At 41.9% G+C, this 18,979-nt stretch overlaps 1 protein-coding gene and 1 long non-coding RNA gene across 3 annotated transcripts in view; both read left to right on the forward strand.

Moving 5' to 3' along the window:
- Nucleotides 1-15,470, forward strand: part of LOC112488087 (uncharacterized) — a 29,898-nt gene extending 14,428 nt beyond the window's left edge. Inside the window, exons 3-4 of one of the 2 annotated variants that reach the window (XR_003051815.1) lie at nt 13,577-13,665; nt 13,879-15,470. This is a non-coding gene — a long non-coding RNA (uncharacterized LOC112488087). Of the gene's footprint in view, nt 1-13,576 lie in introns of both variants that reach the window. The other variant, XR_003051814.1, reaches the window with a different exon arrangement.
- A 939-nt stretch (nt 15,471-16,409) lies between these two features.
- lhx5 (LIM homeobox 5) overlaps nt 16,410-18,979 on the forward strand; it is a 14,955-nt gene continuing 12,385 nt past the window's right edge. The window contains exon 1 of the mRNA XM_025062639.1: nt 16,410-18,167. Within this exon, the coding sequence (XP_024918407.1) occupies nt 17,995-18,167 (173 nt within the window). The 5' untranslated portion in view covers nt 16,410-17,994. The remainder of the gene's footprint in view (nt 18,168-18,979) is intronic.

The raw sequence follows: 18,979 nt of genomic DNA on the forward strand, positions 1-18,979 counted from the left end.
TTTTAAAATCAATTCTCTTCAGAAGAGCACGCTTAAAATTGTCTGTGTGAAATCATACATCTTCACACCAGTTTCCTCCTGACTATATCCCATTGAGTGCGGCCTCACCTCTTTTTAAATTTTTAAATGAAGTGTTCAGCCTAGATAAGAGCATCTCAGATTTTTGAAAGCGTTGCTATTCAACCCACGTGTTCCTTTACATGTTTTGCAGGTAAATGTTACATCCACAGTACAAAATACTGTAACTGGTTTGAAAGTCAACGTGCTTGGTGTAAGGCCATGAATTAGCACATGTGCTTGTTGACTAGGAGGGACCCTGAATGGCCATCAGTGGCGTCCAGGCACCTGAGAGGCTGATGTGTGGCCTTTTCCACTGCTGCAGCTCTGCTTCCTTTAATTACAAACCATTCTGCAGGAACAACAGCCTGTTCTTCCAGCAGATTTTAAATGACCTGCTCTTAGTAATTAATCGGCCTGTACGTCCTTCACAGGGTGCAGTGTGTGTGTGTGTGTGTGTGTGTGCAGGTGCTAGTGAATGTGTCATTCCCTGCTTAAAATCACAAGAAGGAAAAGAGATCTTAACAATGAAATGACATTATTTGTTTTTTGTTTAAAGGACACATTCTTTATATATATATATATATATATATATATTTATCTTTCCTCTGATGACAGATGTGTACAAACACACACACACATCACAGGAATAACAGGGTTGATACTTGAGGAGTGAAATAGTAAAGTGTTGCCAATTTGAATGCTGAAAGAAGCAGTCCGGTGGATGGTGTTAGGTCCTGGAGCCACCTATTTAGAAACCACAGTGGTAATGCTCTCTAGAAGTCAGCTCCAAGTGCAAGTGATTTTAAGTACATTTTCAAGTACAAGTACTCTTTTTCACTTATTCATTGCAACTTAAAAGTCTCAAGTTACTTTTTGTAAGTTACTGTTCGACTCTTCCTAAGCTAAGTTTCCCATCATACTTTACTGTTCTTAAGTTTCCTTTTGTAAGTAACCCTTCTTAAAGTACTCTTCTTGGATTACTGTTCGTAAGTTACTCTTCTTTATAAACGTATAAGACAACAGGATATATTTATCCCAAAATGTTTGTCAAACTCAGTTGCTACTTTAATGTCACCTTCCCTGTAGCGCAAGTCGTCAGATTTCTAAAATAACTTACAACTATTACGTTGTTGTCGTCATCTAGTCCCACAAAACCTCCAGTTTAGTATTCTTCTAGTTTTCTCCTGTGTCAGAACAGCCATCAGGCATAAAAACTCAGCCAAGTGTCTGTACAGACTACTGCTGTAGTGACTCCTGATGGAGTGACCAGCCTAAACTGATTGTCCTCCTCCTGTTTGAAGCAGCAGAGCATGTCCTCTGTCGTAGCCCAGACCAGTCAGTGAAACAAACTAAGATAGGATTTGTCTTCTTTCTGTCATTGCTGCTGCTGCTGCTGCTGCTGCTGCTGATGATGATGATGACGATGATGATGATGGGAGTGAACCTAAATGAAAGACTTCTTGATTCACTCCCATCATCTCTACTGATACCGTCAACAGCACCAACCTCCCACGACCTCTCACACTGCAATCACCAGTCTGTCCTCTTGAGAGCCTTGGGGATCTCCTTGTCCTCTGGTCCACTGTCCTCCATCCTTACACACACCCCCAAAACCTACATCTTCATACCCCCCCCCAGTGGTTCTCCTTACCCTGCAGTCCACCCCTGCTGGCTGCTCAATTCAGCTTCTTTACCCAGGCAACAAACAAACAAAACACCCTGGGGTAATGAGGCCACCTCTGGGAATGGACACAGTGAAAGGAGCCCAGCGTATTGATGTGGGATTGAGTATTATTGAAGGAAGGGAAGAGAAAAGGATGGAAATGAGGAGAAAGAGAGATGGAGTGGATTGGGTTGTCTTCAGTGGTTTAAAAAAAAAAGGTGACAAGACAAAGCCCTGATCAGTGACTCGGGCAATGAGATAACCACCTCCAGGTTATTGTGGTCAAAGAAGTGGCTTAGATTTAACCAAGGCTTTCTCACAATGTGAACAGCAGGATATATCTGTGTGTGTGTGTGTGTGTGTGTGTGTGTAGAATGGTTGGATAAAAAAGGGCAGTGTCACCACAGTGACACCATCGGTGTAGAGAACAGATGTGTGTCTTCAGCTCACATGCTCCATATGTATATTAATATCATCTTGATTTTTATATTCAGTGTCAACATTATACACACATACTGTAGTGTCTGTCTTAACTTTAACATAATCTTGCTGCTGGGATGCTGAATTTGGAATAGATCGAATCCATCCATCCATTTATGTCAAGTTCTGAACTGCATCATGTTTCATTTGAGGTTTTCTTGCCCTAAAAGAACCATTTTTACAAACTTCAAACATTTTAACCTGTTGAAATCACTGACACAGAGGTGGATCTGGCTTCATTTGTTTCTTTGATTGCTTGTTTTTTTTTTGTTTTTTTTCTTCTAAAATTCATGAAAAAAATTTTAAAAAGAAGCTTGATTTCAGGCCTTAGATGAGAGAGAAGCTGGGAAAAAGAAAAAGTTCTCTGATGACAACAAGGTTAAGACTTAAATGCAGGATATGTAGAACAATAGCTTTTTTATTTGCATGTAATAATAATTTAAAAATAAAATAATAATTTATTTTTTTTAATACATTTTTTTCATGTTTTTTTTTTCAACTTTCTGTCTTACTCCGTATACAAGAATCAGGAATTTATTAAAGAAAAATACAATCATGCAATTGTGGTAAACAGGCAATGGTAAAGTATATTTTTAATTTATCTTACTATCAATTAATTAAATAAAAATGTGATAATTAAAAAAAAATCCTTTCTTTGCTGGTGCTTAGAGTAATTTGTATTCTCTCACACTTAATGAGAAAAACACTAGACCTTTTAGAGACGCAGTCTGTGAAGAGGTCAAATACGAAGCAACCCACCCACAGCCGTACCATCTCAAAGTAAAAATAATTCACAACAGTAATGAGCTTTGGAAAAATAGATTATAAAAATACCTCATCAAACTCAACCAATCAAGGAATTGTTTCTGTAGACAAGATAGAAATTATAGTATCGGTATCCCTTAGAGAAAGTCTAATTACTGCCACATCGGGCAGTTGTTTTATACCTTGACTTCAGCTCTCCCAGATCAGATGAAATATAATGTTGTTTTTTGGGGGCATGAAGCTTCTAACAACAGGTACTTTTTTCTTGCTGTTATTTGAAAAAAAAATTAAAAATAAATTTTAGAGGAGAATTGTGGATTGTGCTGTTGACAGTGTCAGCTCCTGGTTAACCCTTTAACATGTGTACATGCTGTGGTGTTCAAATCTGAAGACCTGTATGTAACTGGTCCACACAACAGACACTAAAGACAGTACATGGCTAAACATGCACTACATCAGTAGAACAAACAAAACAACATTTTTTAAATTAAATATTAATTGCGACCTGGAGGTTAATGAAGTAGATAGATAGTTTTTGACTTCAGATGATGGAATATGCAAAACTGTAACAAAATCAGTCTTAGTTTGTTCTTTTTTCCTTTTTGCTTCATTGATTTGGTGGATTTTCCAGCGAGTAACATTCCCTGATTTTCCTTTATGACTGGAATTAAAGGTAATCTTACTCAAAAAAGATTCCTGGTACAAACCAGTGAGACCAGCAAAGCAGTTGATGAATTCAGACATGGGGCAACCAGGACCTAGTCTTTTGACTTATTTACAGATGCTGAAAGTGTTGTCTTTAACTCTAGCCCCAACTCATTGGTGTCTCACACGTAGCCATTTGCACATTGGCAAACTACGAACTAGCTTTGTGGAAAACATTCAGAAAGACTGCAGAAAAGAAACAAATGAATTTTTAAATATATATATATATGTATATATGTGTGTATATATATATATATATATGTACATATATATGTATATATATATGTGTATGTATATATGTGTGTGTGTGTGTGTGTGTGTGTGCATTGGTGTCTGAGTTGTTGTTTTTTTTTTACCAACCTGAAATACAGACACTGATTAAATCAAATGTACCTTCAGCCAGAGTCACATTAACTTTGCAGCCAATGATGCTGGTAATTGTCACAGCCGCGTGTTGAGGAAGGAAATCTCCTAATGAGTTTTTTGTGGTATTATCTGTGCCCATCAGTAATCCTCAAAGTGCTGCACTGTACAGTTGTCAGTGACTGTACAGTCGTCAGTGACTGTACAGTCGTCAGTGCCTGTACAGTCGTCAGTGACTGTACAGTCGTCAGTGACTGTACAGGCGTCAGTGTACTACAGTGTTACATTTCCAGTGATCAGACGGCTCTCCACCTGTTTTCTTACTGATCTCACGTCTCCTTAAGGCAACAGTAATTAGAGCGGCTCAAAGCTGCGAGCGTCTCCTCTCCTCCGTGACTCTGATACATATCTGAAACATATGAATAGGAAATCCTGGCGCAGTTTCATCTGTCGGTGACAACGCAGACAAAAAAAAAAGACTCTTTGTTTTTTGTTTATGTTTTGGGTTTGGCCGGTGAGACGTGTGAACCACTGATGAAGGCCGGGCCTGAGTGAAGGGCAGCTGCCAATGCTGGACCCTGTGTGACAGTTGTAAATGACTGGCCCGATCAGTTCCTTGTAGTAATTATCTAAATGGGCTCATTCAAAACCTCTTCATTGTGGAATCAGTTAATTAATTAGCTGTTTCACTGACAGGATAATGGTAAGAGCATGCTAAATAGATTAGTCTGGAACTTGATTTATCATCGCAAATACCCCCACCCCCCACCTAACTGTTTATCACCAGCTTCCACCCCCTCCTCCCTCTGCGGGCTCTCTCGTCTTTATGGCATCTCTCTAACTGCCACCCACCTCCTCACTGGAAAACCTCACAAACAAATCCTACACACAGACCCTGTGATCAAACTGGGAAATTTGGATCGACTAGGTGCCTTTTGATTCGCTGAGGAGGGAGTGAGCCAAACGAATCAATCAATCTTATTTTTCATTTGAAGCCACTATAGACTTCCGTCCTATTGTTTGTTTATTGAGTATCATTAAATATAAAATGTCCTTTAATGGGAAGCATACGTATTTTTTAGAAATATAATAACATTTTAATTTCAATATTAGTTCAGCAACATGGTGTACGATTAGACATCTGTGTTGACAACTACGAACAACAACAAATGAATATAGATTAAACACAGATGGGACAAAGACAAAGTAGAAATAAATGAAAACGGTGACACTTCTCAATAATGTATTCCTTCATTTATGTTGTCACAGATATCAGAATTTGTGACTGAAATCAAACTGAAGATTGTTCCAGAAGCACATGCTAATTTGTTCATTCTATTCTGGCAGCAGGTATTTCACCTGCAGCTTCGTGTGTCCTACAGGCTCACAACAAAGAGTTTGAACTACCGTTTGTTTAACAACCAAACCTTTGAAACAACACTTTAGGCAGGACATTTTAGAGCCTTAGCGGCAATCGCAGTTCTCAACGGTTGCCGTCCAGTGTGATAGCTGCTTCAGTTGACGGCTGCCACGCAGGAGTGAGAAAAAAATGAAACCCACGCGTATCTGTATGTAATTAATTATTTGACAAACTCAGTGTGAATGTGTGATGTTTTAAACTCCCCGCCCCTCCACACACACACACACACACACACACACACACACACATCAGGCACATTGTTCTTTGTGCATACTGTATACAGTAGGTTTAATAAATATAAGTTCAGTGTTAGATGAAGTTCTGAAAAAGAAAAAGAAGGTGCCCTTTGTGTCCATTACTAAACAAATAATATAATTTTAAGGCATTTATGTAATTACAGTGACACATGCAGGGCTATATACAGTACATATACTGTATGTATGTGTATATATTTATATATGTATATCTAGCTATCTATATAAAACTATTCATATATACATATATATGTACATATATATATAAACATATATATATATATATAAAACACAATGCTCAAATACACAGTTAACACACATGTTGTTATTTGCACACACTGAGAGAAAAAGTTTTCATTTCACTGAAACATTTCAACCTTATGCTACCATCTCATCCCAGCGTGTGTTTGTGGAGACTTTAACTTCAGGTCATACGTTCAGTTTGTAAATCAAGTTTATTCAAATCACATATCTTAGAACTTTTTGACTAACCCTCTTTCATTTAATTAGACCAACTCTAGTGACACAAACCCCCTCCATTTTAGCCCTGATAATGTTTTATGTGTCCATTGCGATAAGGACTTTATTGACGAAGAATAATCTCTACATCAGACGAGGACAAAGTCACATGGGGCAAATTAAAAATGCTCTTCAGTCGGGGGTAAAAAAGGACAGACATGGTGTGCCAGTGTGGGGTGTTGTCCCCCAGGTTGGACAAGATTATTGAGACAGAAAGGCTGTGTTAAAAAGAGAAGGTGTTATTGAGAGCTCGGGAATCACTTGATTAATCAAGAAAGAGAGGCAGAGCTCTCTCCTGCCGATGTCCAATCAAAGCTGGAGCAGCTCTGGGCACGGCACGGCGGCCAAATCCTCTTGTTGCTCCACTAGGAGCATGAAAGCCAGGAGGGGAGTCTTCTTTTGTCTACACAAAGGCAACCCTAACGTGCTTTCACTGCGACAAGAAATGGGAAGGCTGTTTTCAGGGCGGCTGCTGCTGCTGCTGCTGCTGGTGGTAGTGGTGGGTGGTGTGTGTATGTGAGGGGGGGGCAACAAGGGGTGCAAATAAGATGCCCATTCATCTGCTAAGCTTTACACTAATTCCCCTGACCGTCTCCTTTTCTTTCCTTCGTCTGCTCCACCACAAAACAACAAACAGCCAGAGGGAGTGAAAACACTAGGATCTGGGGGGCTTAGAGCAGACGTGTAATCCCTGCCACTTCTGACCCTCCATCGGTGTGTAAGTTCCTGACCTCCCCATTGAGGTGCCGGGATGTGTGACTAAAGGACGAGTGACCCTCCCACACACACATTTGCACTCATGCACACACAGTATTGCCCCCAGTGCAGCCCCTCACTCATGCACCCCACACTCCAAGCCTTTCAAAAGCTCAGCTATGGAATTCAGGCTTTTGGGACACCTCTGTGGCCCAGAGAAGGGCGAGTCTGTGAGGAGTGTATAAGTAGGGCCAGAACTGATCGTGTTCCTTTTCTCCACCATTTAATTCGTCTTTAGAGGCCATCTCGTTAACACGATCTTCCCTCGCTTTTTTTCTTACCTCCGTCCCCTCGACGAAAGACCCCACCATCGCCACCTCCCTCCCTCCGTCTCGCCCAACTTCAAAGGCCCCTGCCAGCCGAGGAAAGAAAGTCATCTCTTTCTTCTATTCAGTCTCATTCATCTCTACCAGCTCCCCTTTTCTCACTCTGGCTTTCTCTCTCACCCGCTCCTCGCTGAAGCGGCCGCCGAGAAATCATCTCACTTTCTACGGATGCTTTGCATTTGAAAAAAGGAATAATTAGCCAGGGGCCAGAAAGAGGAGGAGGCGAGAGAGGGAGAGCGATGTAGGTGTTAAAGGGAAAAGCTGAGATGAGGAGGCCTCGGTCCTCTCTGCTCTCTGCTCTCTGATCACCGCCCACCGTGTCCTGGAGGCCAGGTGGCTTCTTTGCTCTGCCTACACGTCTGTACCTGCACGGCTTCTGCCTGCGGCACTATTTGGGTAACTTTGAAATGGAACAAAGACTCGGGAGCTTGTTTGACTGATGGGAGATGGAAGAGCTGAATAATAACGTAGCACCATACCAGAGCCAGTGGGTCTCATGTCATGAAACTAAATTCCATCTTCCCTCTCAGTCCAACAAACCAGACTTTTTAAAGAAGCAGTGCCAAGTTTTCGTCCTTGATTGAAATCGATTTGTAGTAAAAGGCACAAGTTAGAATATGGTTCAAAACAATGCTGTTTTAATGGAAGAAGAATGTCTGAGCCAGTGCATTCATTCATTCATCCGTTCATATTCTACTGTTACAGTTGTGGAGGAGCAAGAAAACATACTGACCTTTCCTTGTCTTTTGGGATTTAATTCTTGATTTGCTTTTGTGATATTCAAAAGTGAAAATTAATTAAATGGGTACAGAGAGGAAGAAGGAACCAGTGTTTTTGTTTTAAACCTGTGCCAAATTTAATTTCCTCTTTTGTTCCCTTGGAGAATCATGTAATTATCCACTTCTTATATTCTCCCATTCTTTGTGGCTGTCATTTATCTGTCTTGATTTGTGAATTTCTTTGCCACTGTTTTTTTTTTTGTGTTTTATTTTTTGCAAGAACAAAAAAAATAAACCAAAAATTTAATTGCATGGCTCGATTATTTAGCAGTATTTTATCCCACTCAAAAACCTAAACCTCACCACCGTTCCCTCAGAGCAGTGTGTTTCAGGTCTGTTCCCTCCCTGTTGCCTCGATGCTTTCTCTGTGTGACAGACTGTTTCAATAATCTACATTCATATAACCTTCAGGCAGAAAGAGCTTCAGCCCAAGCATATCTAAAGGTGCAGTGTAATCCTGTAATATGCAGAGTAGTGAGGAAAATTCATTCTTCCTTCACGCCCATCGGGGTCTTAAGCCCCTTGATGCTGCTGATAGGAATATGCTGTTATCTCCACAGCACAGAGCGATTTGGCACCCTCACCCTGATACTCCCACACACACACACACACACACACTCAGTGTAAAACACAGACTTTTTTCACTTGACCACCTTTAGCAGTATTCGTTCACACACAAAAACACACATTTTCAGACGTTAATTTGAAACTCAATATTCAAATTTGAAAGTATTTGCAGCCTCCCACCCTAGTGGAACACTGGAATGAGGATGACACTCTGTCATCTGTCATGTCTGTGTTCACAAAAACTGATCTAAAAGTTGTGAATATTTGGGCTGACAGTGTTTTTTAAGGAATTAAAGGATGGAATAGAGTGAAAAAAAAACCACAGGTGGATCAACGAAGGTGACAAAAAAAGAACTTGTGGTAGAAGAGGGGAGGAGGCAAAAGAAAGGGAAAGGGAAAATGGAGAGAAAGAGGTGAGGAACCAAGGACAGTGGAGGAGAGGAGAGGGGAGGTAAGGAAAGGTAAGGAAAGGAAAGGAGAAGAGAGGAGAGGGATGGAGAGGGGGGGGGGGGGAGGGGGGGATGGGGGGGGGGGGGGGGTAAGGGAGATAAGGGGGAAGAAGACCAGACAAGAGGGGAGGAGAGAAGAGGAGACCAGAGCATGAGGGCTTATCCAGGAGATGAGATCCTGGATGTTGGTTTAGTCTGACTCTGTCTGTTTGTACTGTCTGGTTCCAATGCTGTTATTTAAACATGTTTATTTCTCTGCTTTATCTGCTGAAAAAAAAAATCTTCTTTTCGGAATCGAGTTTATTTGTTTTCCTCACTCGTCTTGGGTTTTGAAGGAGGCCACACTGTCTGTCTTCAACTACAGCCCAGATTTTGTGTGAACCCCCCCTCCCAAACTTTTCCTTCTTCTGCCTAAATCAATATTTCCTTGGTTTCCTAGCAGCTGATGTGACTTGGCTCGTGGCGTGGCACCCTTGGTATGGCACGCGTTGGCACGACCGAGGGTGTTACCACTTGGCACCGTGGACCCAGTGCTGTTGATTGTGTCCTGTGTTTACTGTGGAGAGGCGTCGTGTGTTGATTTGGTTGTGTACATCTGCTGTCATGGCCCCCAGTGGTGGTCCGCCTAACAGGGAGAGCCTGTCTGCCAGGGCACGGTTGTTTGTCTGCTTTCAAACATATTGATCTCCGGCAGAAGAGAAAACATTAGCGATAGCGCCTGCACAAGCTGGAGGTGGGTAAATAGCTTTGTCAGGTCTGGTGAGCCGCCTCTGCCTTGTAGGAAAAGAATAACGGGGTATTTGCTGAGCATTTGCAGGAGGGAGTCTCCTGCCAGGCTGACGAGGCAGCAGGAGATGGGATGTCACATCAGCCCTGCCAGCCGCTGTTCCTCCCTGTCGCTAAAGTGAGTGTCACTCAGTTTGTGTTTCTGCTGGAAATGAGTGAATTCATTTATATTCTTTTATCTTCTGCCAGTTGAAGAATGAATTGTAAATATTTTAGGTTAAAAGATCACAAATCTACTCTCTGACTTTATTCTGCTGATCAGTTCAACATATTCACTCCTCTTTTCTTATTTTGCCAGTTTGGAATTTAAATCATATTAGGTTTTTTTAGGCTCCGTTGCTCATAATGAATGCCAAAAATCCCCAAACTCAATTAATTGTCTTTGCACATTATTTGCCTTCAAACACACACACACACACACACACACACACACACACACACACACACACACACACACACACACACACACACACACACAGACACACACATGACACAGACAGACGGCGTGCAGGATATGAATATTTAACAGTAGCCTCTTGCAGCACAGAGACTGCAAGTCATTGTCAAATAGGACTTAATCTTTTCAATTTCGGGACGCAAATATTCACACTGGCCACTGTTTGTTGCTCAGATTAATGAGCCTCTCTGCCCATAATCCTCCGCTGCTAATTCAAGTGGCCGCCAGTGCAGTTAGTCAGGGGAGGACGGGATGCTGAGAGCACATACACAGCAGAGATTATTCAAACACAGCGACCCACCACCCACCCTCCATGACTTCTGCCTCCACACATTTCTAGTTGCCACCCACTTAAATGTGCTTTGCTGATTCTAGCTAAAAAAAAACTCCTCCATAAATACTTACATTATATAAAAAAACAAGTAGATAAATGTATAATTTAATTAGATTGAATGGTAAAGTGACCGTTTACGAAGGTCCTAGTGAGAGAGTCGGGGAAATACATGCAAATACATCTGAACGATTAGTTTTGGATCACAGAGGAAATACAGAGTGGATTAGGATTAGGATTCAGGTTGTTAAAATGATTTTTTTTTAATAATCCTGTAATCTTGTAGATTTTACTCTAGTTGTACAGCACATCCCTCCGTTTACTGCATACTCTACGTTGTACTGGCCATGTCTCTGTTTACTGCTCTAACATTTATATGTGTAGTCCTCTCCCTGTAGGTTTTTTTCTTTTTTCTTTTGCTGTATATGTTATGTATGCTCTGATATAGTCCTTGGTTCTTTTGCCTTATAGTGAAAATGTGACCAGTTTGACGCCTGATATTTCTGTGTGTCTGGGTTCACGCCTCATCTGCTCTCCCTCTTCAGTACAAAGTCAGGTTTTAGGTTAATGGTGGAATCACAGTTCTAGTTATCAAGTCTGGTTTTTGTCTTAACTTACCTTTTTAATAAAGGGTTTAGTGAGAGCAACCCCATGAGAACCTGGTTACTCATCAGACCTCAGCAGGTGCTGACGCAGGCGCGTCTCACACCAGGGCCATTTTCTGTATGCAGTGGACTTTTATTTGTCTTGACAGTTGAGTCTGTGACTTGTTTGACTATGGACTGTGTATAAGAACTCTGTCTTAGTGATGGTAGGCTACATAGGTAGAAAACCCGGCTGCTCTGTTCTGTCTTCTCCTCCCCTCTCCTCTCCTCATGTCTCCTGATTACTAGCCACAGCTCTTTAACTAAAAGCACCTCCTATCCTTGCTTGGTCCATTAGTGCTGCCAGATGGGGGAGGCTGGTTCTTGGCGCTGTGTGTGACCCTTCTCTGATTAATAGAGTAGGTAAGGGCAAAGGTGCACCGCACCGCCCCCATTCATTACCTCATTAAGATGGTCCGCACCGAAAGGTGATTTCGCTCATTATATTCCAATGACAGGGGCTGAACTGGGCACGGTGTGAGCCGCGCAGCCACGTTCTACCCACGTCGCAGGCACCTGGACTTTTTTCACTGTTCCACACAAAGTAACAGCACTCAGCAGTTGACTGCAGGGAGGAATTCCAACCTGAACATCTATTCACATGGACCTGTGTCTGGAAATGCTTCGATTATCTGTCTGTAAAAGCTTTGTGGGAAACAATCAAATCTGTGTGTGTGTGTACATTTGTGCATACAGTCATATGTGAGCTGCCAGGGTCAAAGCTCACTGTTTTTTTCAGGTAGGACTTTATTCAGCGTATCTGAGAAGGCACGAGGATTCCTGCCGTGTTTGTTCCGCCCCCTTGATGGTAGCCTTAACATTCTCTCTGTCCTTCTCACCACAAGCCTTTTCATTCATTCATTCATTCATTCATTCATTCGCTCCTAACAGTGCAGATTCCATACAGAGCACCGGCCACACAAGTTTCTCCTTTTTTCAACGTTATTAATTAATCGCAGAGAAAGGTGAAAAAATGTAGCACTGGGAAGAACAAAATGTATGTGAACTGTAAGAAGAGGTGGCAAACCTTCAAACTGATCAGTGTTGTGTATTGATCATGTTTTTTAATGTTTGATGTAGAAATTGATTTCAACATGTTTCTGTTTTTGTTTTTTTTGATAGTTGTATGCCCCTAAAGGAAATAGTCATATATAGTCCTGCTTCTGTTTAATAACCATCAGAATGACCTGCAGTGACCATTTTTGAAATGATTCTAATTACCATGGAGGCAGAATCATCATCAGCCTGCAGACGTTCTTCTTTACCTGAATCCATGTCCACTGTTTATTAAGTAAAAAATAACCTGATTATGAACTTTTTTATTCTATGTTTAAACTGTTTACTGTTTTTGAGACACTGTCAAAAGACCGTCGTTAATCCTAGTCTGTTTTAATCCTGGTTAACTAAGGGTTGAATTCACAGAATCAGAAACGTATCCACCTGTCTTTATGATGAGAAGAAGTGAGCGATGGCGGAGGGTTAGGACATTTAGATTTGAAGTGATTTAGATTTCAGTGCTCAGAAACAGTCAGATACAGTAGTAGGACACCTGGTCGTGGAGAATATAATAATAATATAAAACAGTATCACTAATAGTCTTATCGATCACTGAAAAACCAACAGCTTTGTTTTTAAAAACATAATTAATTGCAGTGTCTTATCTAATTTTTTTAAAGTAGTTATTTGTCAATAAATATATTGTCTGTCAGTAAAAGTAAAAAATTAAATAATGTTAAATACATTTCTCAGAATCTTGATGTGTGTTTTCTTACGCTGTATGTTTGGCATTAAATAATGTCAAATGTGTAAACGTGTATCTGTGGGACAGTAGAGACCCTACATTTACAAGTCCGTCACTGGGACACGTCAGAAGAGTCTTGTAACCATTCACACCCACATTCACACCTACGGCCAGTTTAGAGTGAACAATCAACCTAATGCTAACAGTTTTTGAGCTAGTGGAAAAAAACAAACACACAAACACGCACAGGCAGAAGATGCAGAGTCCAATACAGAAGGATTATTAGTAGTACCACCAGTGAGCTTCTTGCTGTAAGGCTGGAGAACTAAACACTGTCCCCCTACGTTGCCCTGAGACAGAACAGTTCAGACATGATTGGAATTTTAACAAATATGTTTAGCGTTCGTTGTTAAACTGTAAAACAAAACCCCGATAAACTGCTTTGACCTGATGCAATGACTTTCTCCAAACTCTTTCAACTAAAACTATATATTTATGTCTTATCTTCCAGCAGACGCTGCAGAGGAAGAAGTACAGAAATACGCCAGTGATGCCTGAGAACATTCTACTGTACTGGACATTTGCTTTGGTGGAATAATGGTAAGTGTTAGTCTTACGCTAGATTTGCTTGAATTAAAAAATGCCATCACGTTTTGTAGGCGCTCATACTTTACCTTCAAAGGCTTTTTATCTTGAAATGTAGGAAATGTTGTAACTGAACTGGGAAAAAAGTTTGAATTACACATTTTGCCAACTTGCTTTACGGGTGTTGTGTCAACATTTGTAAAGTGACATTGTTCTCATGTATCCCAGGCAAAGTTATCACCAGGAGCTAAGGAGCAAGGTGGTAACATAGGAAGGCAAACATCCACCAAACAGCAGAGAACATTTAGATATCAGGTTGAAAGTAAAACATCTGGTATGTTTTAACACATGCTGTGTGGTTTTCACTATTGTGGGGACAGTTTTGATGAGTTCACAGTGAGGAGTTGGAATCTGTGAGAAAGAAAAATTCTTCCTAATCATAACTGTTTCTGTGCTGAAACATGTTTTGCAAACACTTTTAGTTCAGAACAGACGTTCATCCAGATCTCTGGGTTGAAGAGAAATAAAAAAATACAACTGTAACCTATGACACTGACGGCTCCGAAGCTTTTTTCAAATAAACAAGACTGATATTTTGCAGAGTTAAAAATGTCTTCCGTCACTATTATATTTACTTTAAAAAACACTATAAATATCTTTACTTATCAAACCGATCCATGTCTGTTTGTGCTTTAGTGCGTACATGCACGAGGGTCTACCTAAGCTTGAATGTAACCAAGGCCTTGAATATTTATATATTTGTGAGCTACGGCTGAGAGGTGTTGGTGGTGCTCAGCAGGAGGAGACGGGGGGGCAGGGGGAAGATAGAGGGGAAAGAGAGAGTCCCTCAGGCGTGTCCGGGCCCTGATGGCTCCCCTGACAACCTCCTCTGTAATGGTCTCCCTCTCTTTCTGAGTGCTGTGAAATTGCAGTCCGGCGCTCTACAGCTGAGGACTCAGAGGAGACAAACGGCCTTTTAATTCAGAGCGCAAAGAGGTGACGGAGAGGAAGGCCCTAGGGGAGGGCTACCAATCAGACATCCATCACACTAACCTCTCCCCTGGGACTGGCCCTGCCAAAGAGGGGCCCTGGAGGTGGTCTTGAGCATACATGTGTGTGAGCGTATATGCCTGTGTGCAAGTCTTCAGTGCTGGGGTGACACCACATGCGTGGAATCGTGGCTGCAGGGGAGGCAGGAGGTGGACCAGGAGGAGGAGGAGGAGGAGGAGGAGCTGGGACTGCTCAGGTGTCCGGGCTGTCACGGCACAGAGTGGGGAAAAAGTGAAAGGGTGACGATGACGTTGAGCCTGGTTCATGGGGGAGTCGTAGATTATTTGTTAGGTATAAATTCAAGCCGTAGTTCATCTGTATCCATCAGCACCGTTTGTGTTTATCATGTATAATTGTACTGACGAATATATATTTCAAATCAATTATAGAACACACTGATGTCACTCTCTGCCTCCTCATGTTGTACAGGAGAAACTGAAACTGAAAGAGTGAATATTTTAGGTGGTGGTTTCGGTAGAAAAAGAGCGAAGGGAGTGAGAGAGGCAGAAAGAGAGAAAGAGACAGAGAAAGACAGTGAGAGAGAGAGAGTGAGAGTGACAGTCCTGTAAACATTAATAAACTCTGCAATGCTTAAACCAGGGTCCTTGATGATTTCAGTATGTTTGCTGTGTTTTGTCTCTATGTAATTGCAGTTTCCCAATGATACAGGTGTCATATATAATGTATATAAAAGTACATATATGTTTGTTTAATTCAGATGAGGATCTGTGTGTGTTCCAAATGAGCGATCCTTTCAAAAGTGTTTCTCTGAAGAGCTTCGCATTCAAACACATGCAAGAACATGTACGTTAAATACATATGTTTGTTTAATTTTGAAAAATGACACATAAATGATGAAGGAAGAAATCGTCATTAGTTCTACCGTTTTGACCAATTCTCTACGCTTTTCATGTCAAATTACAAAATAAAAATGTATTTACTGTCAGTTATATTTTACAGTATTTGTCAGAAAATTTTAAATATACATTTATGTCTTGAATTACATAACCAGTGCTGTGACCCACCGCTGGGCCATGAAGCTAATGATTGTGTTTTAGTAACAGAGACAAATCTTTAAAAAAAAAGGTTTAATTAGGTAAAAACATTTGACTTCTTTTTCTTTTTCCAAATAGTTTTATGAATACTCATTATTTATGATGTAATTACTCAGTATGGTACATGTTACTGTTATACTGCATGGAGTTTTGAAATGTTCTGCCTCATGGGAGCTGGGTTTTTTTTTTTCATTTGTGTTTATTTATTTATTTTTATTCCGTGTTTTGTTTACTTTCTGACCGATTTCACTTCAGTTTTTATCAGCCCAAATGCAGTGTCATTTTATGCAGTAATCCAGTTCATATCACATATTGTTCCAGTCTGTGCAGCACGACACTGTATGAAATATAAAAGAAAGATTTTACAAATTGATTGAAGTTTTTATGTGAGTATTTGCATCCAGTTAACGGTCTTATAATTCACCAGTTGCTACATTTATTTTTGTTTCCGTTCTTTCTGTTTTAGCTTTTTGCTGTCCTTGGTGCTACCTGTCGTTGGTACCACGGACAGCTCCCCCGCGTTTCTCAGCGGGTGAATCCCCCTCCCCCCCCGCCCCCCCTCTCTCTCTCCCTCTCTCTCTCTCTCTCTATTTCAGTCTGGAAGAGCAATGTGTGTGAGGAGCTCAAATAATTGGAGGGGGGGGAGGGGTGAGACTCTGAAGGTAAAACCACCCAGGTACCAGGTCACCCCCTGATACCTGGAGCATCAGAGCTAAATAAGAAAGAAAAAAGAAGGAAAAATGACATTTTAAAAATCTCTTAACTGTAAATGTAATTATCCTTGGACATATCATTAATTTTCGCTTTGTTGTTGATGCGTTTATTCGTAGCTTTAACAGGTTTAACCAGGCCCTAACAGGATTGTCAGTGTTTCAGAACATGTTTTCAAATGTTTATGTTGCTGTGTTGATTGTCAGTGTTCTGTTCCTCCCTGTGGTAAAACTGACAGGCCCGATGTTTGTCTTCTACTCTGTAAATGTTGTCTTTCACTCCTGGAAAATTAGTCAAAATTCCTCCCACAGTCATTCAAATGAATGGCTATTAACTTGCAAAGGAAAAGCTTAAACAAGTCCGGGGCCGCCCACTAACATGCATCAGCCTGCTGCATGTTTGCTTAAGAGCAGTTCACAAAACGAGTCTGTGGGTAAATACTGAGGCTCTCTTCGGTTGGTGGCCACTCTGTTGGAGCTCCTGGTGACCATGCAGGCTCGGCCCATTGACGGGCTGCGGCTAATCCATGGCATTTCCCTGTAAATGGTTTTCTGCATGAGAAAAGGCCGAGCGGCCCCTCCTCTACACGGCGGCTCAGCCTCACCGTTTTGTCACTCGGTCCATGATAAAGGTGCCGTGGCGTTGGCCCGTGTTCGGCTACTCCCCCTCAGTTTGTTCGCATTCACTCGGCAGACGCACAGAGTTTCCCCCCTTCATGCATTTGTTTTCGTTTGGTGCACATGTTAAGTTTACGGTCCAGTTAAAGGAGTGTTGCAGAAGTGACGCTTTCTTGCTTTGACACTTCCTGCAGCCGCTGCGTCCCTGCCTGAAGCCGCCGTCAACCTGCGTGGGAGTCTCCATACGCCGGCCTTTGGACGCACCACTAGAAAAACCCGCCTGCTCCCACCGGCGTCTTATTTGTGCTCGGCGTGAGATTTCAGGTGCGAGGCTAAAGCTATGAAGGTGTAACCATGACTACTGTCCTCTGATTGGCTGAGCTTCACAGGAATTAACGAGGAGAGTCATCCAATCTGGGCGCGGAGTGCGCGCAGTGGCTGGCAAAACCTGGTGATAATCCAGGCACAGTGATGCGAAAGTGGCGGTTTGAGTTGAGCCCGTAGGTGATGAGCGGACCTCCGAACAAAAGCTCCAAACACCCGGGGATGTGGTGTTACAAACAAACACCAGTGATTAATGGTGCTGTAAGTGCGTGCCCGTGAGAGAAGATGCCCGATCTGGCCGTCACGCAGCTCGTCAGCTGGCGCGGGTGAGTTCCCTGCTTCTCCCCTCTCTCTGGATTGTGGATTGTGACAAGTGCCAGGACTGCTACCGTCCAGGAGCCCCGGCCGCACAGCGTCCGCCGCGGACTGTCAGTTCGCCGCCCGTGCACGGAGGCGTCGTCCAGTTTTCGCCTGACTGCCTACTTCCAGGAGTCAAGACGGTGTTCCGCGTAGACCCGGGTTGCCTCAGTCCGAGCAGCGCAGTCGGCGTGGGAAGGTCTGCACTCGGCGTCCTGCAGGCCGGAGACATGATGGTCCAGTGTGCCGGCTGTGAACGGCCCATTCTGGACCGATTCCTCCTGAATGTACTGGACCGAGCCTGGCACGCGAAGTGCGTCCAGTGCTGTGACTGTAACTGCAACCTCACCGAAAAGTGCTTCTCCAGGGATGGGAAGCTGTATTGTAAAATGGACTTTTTCAGGTAACTGGTGCACAGCGTGGAAGCAGCAGCACTTTTCTACTTTGTCTTCATCTGTAAAATCATATTTCTGATAACTGACCGGGATTATTAGATTATAATTTGGACACATAGTGACGAAAGTCAAATAAACAATTATGTAAACAACATCAGACAAAGGAAAATTATGTTAGAAAAAAAATAGAGATTACAATTAAATTATACAGGGAATTTGTCAATTTAATTTACATGCAACTAAAACTGAATTCGCAGGTTTAAAACATGGCTGGTTTTTTTTAGATACATATTTTTAATCGTCACAATAAAATTAATATCTACACTAATTTAATTACTAGGAAAAATATTCTGACAAAATAAAATGAGGGGAGAAAAAAAATACCTCCACTGAGTGCAGCCGTAGTGAACTGTGATCTGCCTTTATTTGGGTCTGTTTTCCAGCTGCAGCTGTAACACTTTCCCAAACAGCCATTTAGGCTCTTAAGCGCTTTCACAGTTCCTCCAAAAGTGTTTCAGGTAATTGAGTGATAAGTGAGGCTCTTGTTTGCGCCGCCGCTCTCTCTCATTGGATCATTTTCATTTATACGTGTCAATTATTTTCTCCCCCTAAATTGTCAAACAACATGTAAGACGCAGCAGCCTTTGTTGTGACGGAGCCATCGTTGGCCTCGGCGCGGCCCAGGTCATCATATAATATAACACAGGTCCCATCAAGCGCGTGGATTTTTTTTTTTTTTTTTAAATAGCCGGCCATTAGCCAGAGGAAACAGTAATCACCCTAATGTGTCCATTTGTTGTGTAAGTAGAGTTGTGGCCTG

The sequence above is a fragment of the Cynoglossus semilaevis genome, chromosome 14, assembly GCF_000523025.1.
Source record: "Cynoglossus semilaevis isolate Cse_v1.0 chromosome 14, Cse_v1.0, whole genome shotgun sequence".
NCBI lineage: Eukaryota > Metazoa > Chordata > Actinopteri > Pleuronectiformes > Cynoglossidae > Cynoglossus > Cynoglossus semilaevis.